At 42.4% G+C, this 4,708-nt stretch overlaps 1 protein-coding gene across 1 annotated transcript in view; it reads right to left on the reverse strand.

The window, feature by feature from the left end:
• Nucleotides 1-1,308: 1,308 nt before the first annotated feature.
• Nucleotides 1,309-4,708, reverse strand: part of mak16 (MAK16 homolog (S. cerevisiae)) — a 7,013-nt gene continuing 3,613 nt past the window's right edge. The window contains exons 6-10 of the mRNA XM_023399493.2: nt 3,669-3,723; nt 3,497-3,571; nt 3,293-3,412; nt 3,138-3,203; nt 1,309-1,964 (exon numbers count right to left, since the gene is read on the reverse strand). Coding sequence (XP_023255261.1) covers nt 1,734-1,964; nt 3,138-3,203; nt 3,293-3,412; nt 3,497-3,571; nt 3,669-3,723 — 547 coding nt within the window. The 3' untranslated portion in view covers nt 1,309-1,733. The remainder of the gene's footprint in view (nt 1,965-3,137; nt 3,204-3,292; nt 3,413-3,496; nt 3,572-3,668; nt 3,724-4,708) is intronic.

The raw sequence follows: 4,708 nt of genomic DNA on the forward strand, positions 1-4,708 counted from the left end.
AACGACATAGTATAGTAAGGCATAAAAAGTCATAAAAACTAGATAGTATAGTAAGGCATAAAAAGTCATAAAAACGACATACTATAGTAAGGCATAAAAAGTCATAAAAACTTCATAGTATAGTAAGGCATAAAAAGTCATAAAAACGACATAGTATAGTAAGGCATAAAAAGTCATAAAAACTTCATAGTATAGTAAGGCATAAAAAGTCATAAAAACGACATACTATAGTAAGACATAAAAAGTCATAAAAACTTCATAGTATAGTAAGGCATAAAAAGTCATAAAAACTACATAGTATAGTAAGGCATAAAAAGTCATAAAAACGACATAGTATAGTAAGGCAGAAAAAGTCATAGTATAGTAAGGCATAAAAAGTCATAAAAACGACATACTATAGTAAGGTATAAAAAGTCAAAAACTAGATAGTATAGTAAGGCATAAAAAGTCATAAAAACGACATACTATAGTAAGGTATAAAAAGTCACAGTATAGTAAGGCATAAAAAGTCATAAAAACGTCATACTATAGTAAGGTATAAAAAGTCACAGTATAGTAAGGCATAAAAAGTGATAAAAAGTCATAGTACAGTAAGGTATAAAAGGTCATAAAAAAGTCATAGTATAGTAAGGCATAAAAAGTCATTAAAACGTCATGGTATGGGGCGTCGTGTAGCGTAATGTTCTAAGCAGGCGCCCCATGTGTAGAGGCTACAGTCCTCGCTGCAGTCGGCCCCGGTTCAAATCCCGCATCGGACGGCCTTTCACTGCATGTCATTCCCCCTCTCTCTGCCTCCCCGTTTCCTGTCACTCTCCACTGTGCTGTCCATTAAAGGCATAAAAAGCCCAAAAAAATATACTTTAAAAAAAAAAAAACGTCATGGTATAGAAAGGTATAAAAAGTCAAAAAAACTACATAGTATGGTAAGGCATAAAACTTCATAGTATAGTAAGGCATAAAAAGTCAAAAATACGACACTATATAGTAAGGCATTAAAAGTCATAAAAAGTCATAGTATAATAAGGCATAAAAAGTCAAAAAAACATCATAGTATTGCAAGGTATAAAACGTCATAAAAACAACAGATTATGGGGTAAGGTACAAAAAAAGTCATAAAAATTACATAGTAAGGCATAAAACGTCATAGTATAGTATGGAATAAAAACCTTTAAAGTCATAGTATAGTAAGGCATAAAAAGTCCTAAAAAAGTAACTGTACAATAAGGCATGAAAGATATTTAAAAAGTCATAAAAATGTCATAAAAACATAGTAAAGTACGTTCACAATGAAGACACATGAAACCGAAATGTTTTTATTCATGTCATTTAATTAAAGGTCAGTGTTTTCATTCACTTCACCACCTGAGTGAAGGTGACGTTCATACGTCGACTTCACATACAAATATTCAAGAGTTATGAAACATTTCTAACAGATAGAAAGCAGCTGATTTATTCACAAGTTCGTTTGCAAATCATGAAAACTGAAGAGGACTCAAATCCAGACCCCGGTCCTCACTGGACGCTGGTTCAGAGACCGACAGGACCAGAGACCTGAGACCACATCCTGCGAGAAAACTTTACACGTCACTGTCAATATGAACAGAGACAGAGGGAGTGATGGGAAACCACCTCCTGAGCACATGTGATCCAGAGGGATTCGGTTGAGGGTGGCGGTGGGAGGAGGATCGGGTCCTCGGCAGAGTCTCTGCTCATGGTTTGATTGACAGCTGACATCACGACGTGGTTCTGCTCTTGGAGGCGGGCTCTGTTTCCTGCTCGTACTCGATCTCCACGTACGCTCGCTTCTTCCTTGCTGCTGCTCCGTTAGCCGGAGATTTGCCTTTAGACCTGGGGGCCTTTTTCTCCACCTCCATTTCCATCTCCTTCTCGTCCTCCTCCTCTTCTTCACTCGACTCCTCCTCCTCCTCCTCCTCGTCACTGCTCGTCTTCAGATTGTTCATTTCCTGAGAGAAGAGAAGTTCAAACAGGTGTCACGTTAGATTTCTTGTTTGTTTCTTAAAAAAGAAACAGTTGTTTTTTGTCTATAAAACAACAGGAGGCGACGTCAGATGTTTATATAGAAAAAAGCTGCTACTACTAAATGATCTACTAATTATTTTCAAAATTGATCAATTAATCATTGGGTCAATAAAACTGTTCACCACAGTATCAGTTTCTGCAGGTTTCACATTTAAGACTCAAATTATTTACTGATGAGTTTATTAGTATTTTCACAGAGAGATGTCAGTCTGCCAGTGTCTTCAGACTGTTTCACTAAAATAAAGACTGACTCATTTTAAGAAAAACATTTGACACCTTACCCACAGACTGACTCAGGTCTAAGACCAAAGTTACCATGGTAACAATCAGTGACACCTGCGCTGACCAGTAGCACCCAACAACAAAAAAACAGGAAAACATGGCATAACATAATTAGCATAATTTGTGTTTGCTAACGAAGCTGAGTGGTTGGATGAGGTTCATCGTTCAGCCATTTTTAAAACTTTTATTTTGAAAAAAGTCTTCATTTACTCAGAATTAATTGTGCCACAGTCCGGCTTAAGACAGTCAAGAACTAAACTGCTTTGTGCAACGGATGAATTCAGAGAGCTGTGGAGCGTCTTGGTTTTCATGTCGACAGGTTGGAGCGAGACACTCGCCTCGAGGCTGCGTCACATGATCTAGAGATTTAGCGTGACGCAGCAGAAACAGACAGAGAAAATACCTGCTGATGTCATAGTGACATCATACCAGCAACATCACATAAAACTTGTCTAAATAAAAAATGCGTCTGTCTAGTCTGAATTTTACTGAAGTTTTCTGTCAGAAACGTCGACATCAGCCGCCACGCTCACGCAACGCAAGCAGCGTGTTCCTGGTGTAACAGTCACAGTCTGTGTTTGATTTGTCTGGATCCAGTTTATTATGACGTCAGACACCGAAGCAGAAAATCTTCAACAGTTAATTATGATCTTGATGCTTCAGTGATCATCAGAATATTCTGGAGGCGGACGCTGACTTCGTCTTTCACATTCGTCTGAAAACGGACACTTCCTCCTTTAAACGCCACTGATCCCTTCACATCCCTCCTGAACCTGCTCTGACCTCTGACCTCTGACACAACACAGGTGATTTACCTCAAAGTCGCTCAGGTCGCTCTCCTCCACTTCTTCTTCTGCTACAAACTCTCTCTTCCCGACGTCCTGCAGACAGAGGAGACACAAACTGTCCAATCAGAGTCTGTGGAAACCGACACACTCACATATTGTGTGTGACGAGTTTCATCCGTCACCTCGTCATCCTCCTCTTCCTCCCCCTCCTCCTCTTCCTCAGACTCGGACTCGCTCTCGTCGTCCTGCTGCTCCAGAGCTTTGTCGAAGGCGTGGACGGGGAAGTTGTAGATGTCTCCGTACTGAAAACAGAAAAACTTTTAATTAAGTCACAGATTCAGGTTTTAGTGGCAGAGACTCGTTAAGGATCAAGAAACAAGTCGTACCGTTCCCTGTTTGAGTCTCTCCAGCAGCTCCTTCTCGATGGCGTTGTCCAGCTGAGCGGCGATCAGAGCTTTCTCCTACAAACACAACAAGGCGGGAGAACGACAGGTGAGCACACCTGAGAAGTGCGAGTGTGATCATGTGACGAGGAAACAACAGGTGGAGTCAACTCACCTCTTTCCTCTTCTCTCTCTGCTCCACCTTCCTGCTCAGAGGAACCAGCTTCCTCCTGAACAAAGAAAAACAGATGTTAAACAGTCAGTCCCAAACATCAGTCTGGACTTCCTGTTTGACTTCCTGGATGACATCACTGGACCTTCACCTGACAGGTGACTGTTCAGTCTCCACAACAAGCTGCTACAGTTTGGATCGATCCAGGTTCGGGATGAGAGAAGCTCATACTAAAGATCAATGTGTTCCTGTTCTCCTCTTATTTTGAAGGGCTGTACTTCCTGCACTTCTTACACACCGACAGAAACACGTTCATAAACAACAACAACAACGTGTTTTTGTAAAATGTTGATTTTCTGTTTCAACCTGTCGGACTAGTTTCTCTTTTTCAGATCAAAAAAAAGACACACATTGAAGAGTCCACTGACTCTCACCCTGAGCTTCATTTGTTCTGCTCAGGCTTCACACAGCTATTGATCAGTTTCATCATTGATTAATATGCAAATTATTATTCTTGATTAAACAATTAATCATTCAGTCTCTGAAACATCAGAAAACAATGTCGCTTACACAACGTCGATGTCTTCTAACGTTTTATTTTGTTCGACAAAAAGTTCAAAACCCTTCGATTATCAGAACAGCTGATTATGTCTCTGGATCAGCTGTCTGTCGGCCGTGTGTCGGCCGTGTGTCGGCCGGGTGTCGGCCGGGTGTCGGCCGTGTGTCGGCCGTGTGTCGATCGTGTGTCGGCCGTGTGTCGATCGTGTGTCGGCTGTGTGTAGGCCGTGTGTCGGCTGTGTGTAGGCCGTGTGTCGGCCGTGTGTAGGCCGTGTGTAGCTGTGTGTCGGCCGTGTGTCGGCCGGGTGTCGGCCGGGTGTCGGCCGTGTGTCGGCCGTGTGTCGATCGTGTGTCGGCCGGGTGTCGGCCGGGTGTCGGCCGTGTGTCGGCCGTGTGTAGGCCGTGTGTAGCTGTGTGTCGGCCGTGTGTCGGCCGGGTGTCGGCCGGGTGTCGGCCGTGTGTCGGCCGTGTGTCGATCGTGTGTC

This window comes from Seriola lalandi, unplaced genomic scaffold, assembly GCF_002814215.2.
Source record: "Seriola lalandi dorsalis isolate HSWRI2012SDOR001 ecotype SW California unplaced genomic scaffold, Sedor1 jcf7180002052021, whole genome shotgun sequence".
NCBI classification, from domain to species: Eukaryota; Metazoa; Chordata; class Actinopteri; order Carangiformes; family Carangidae; genus Seriola; species Seriola lalandi.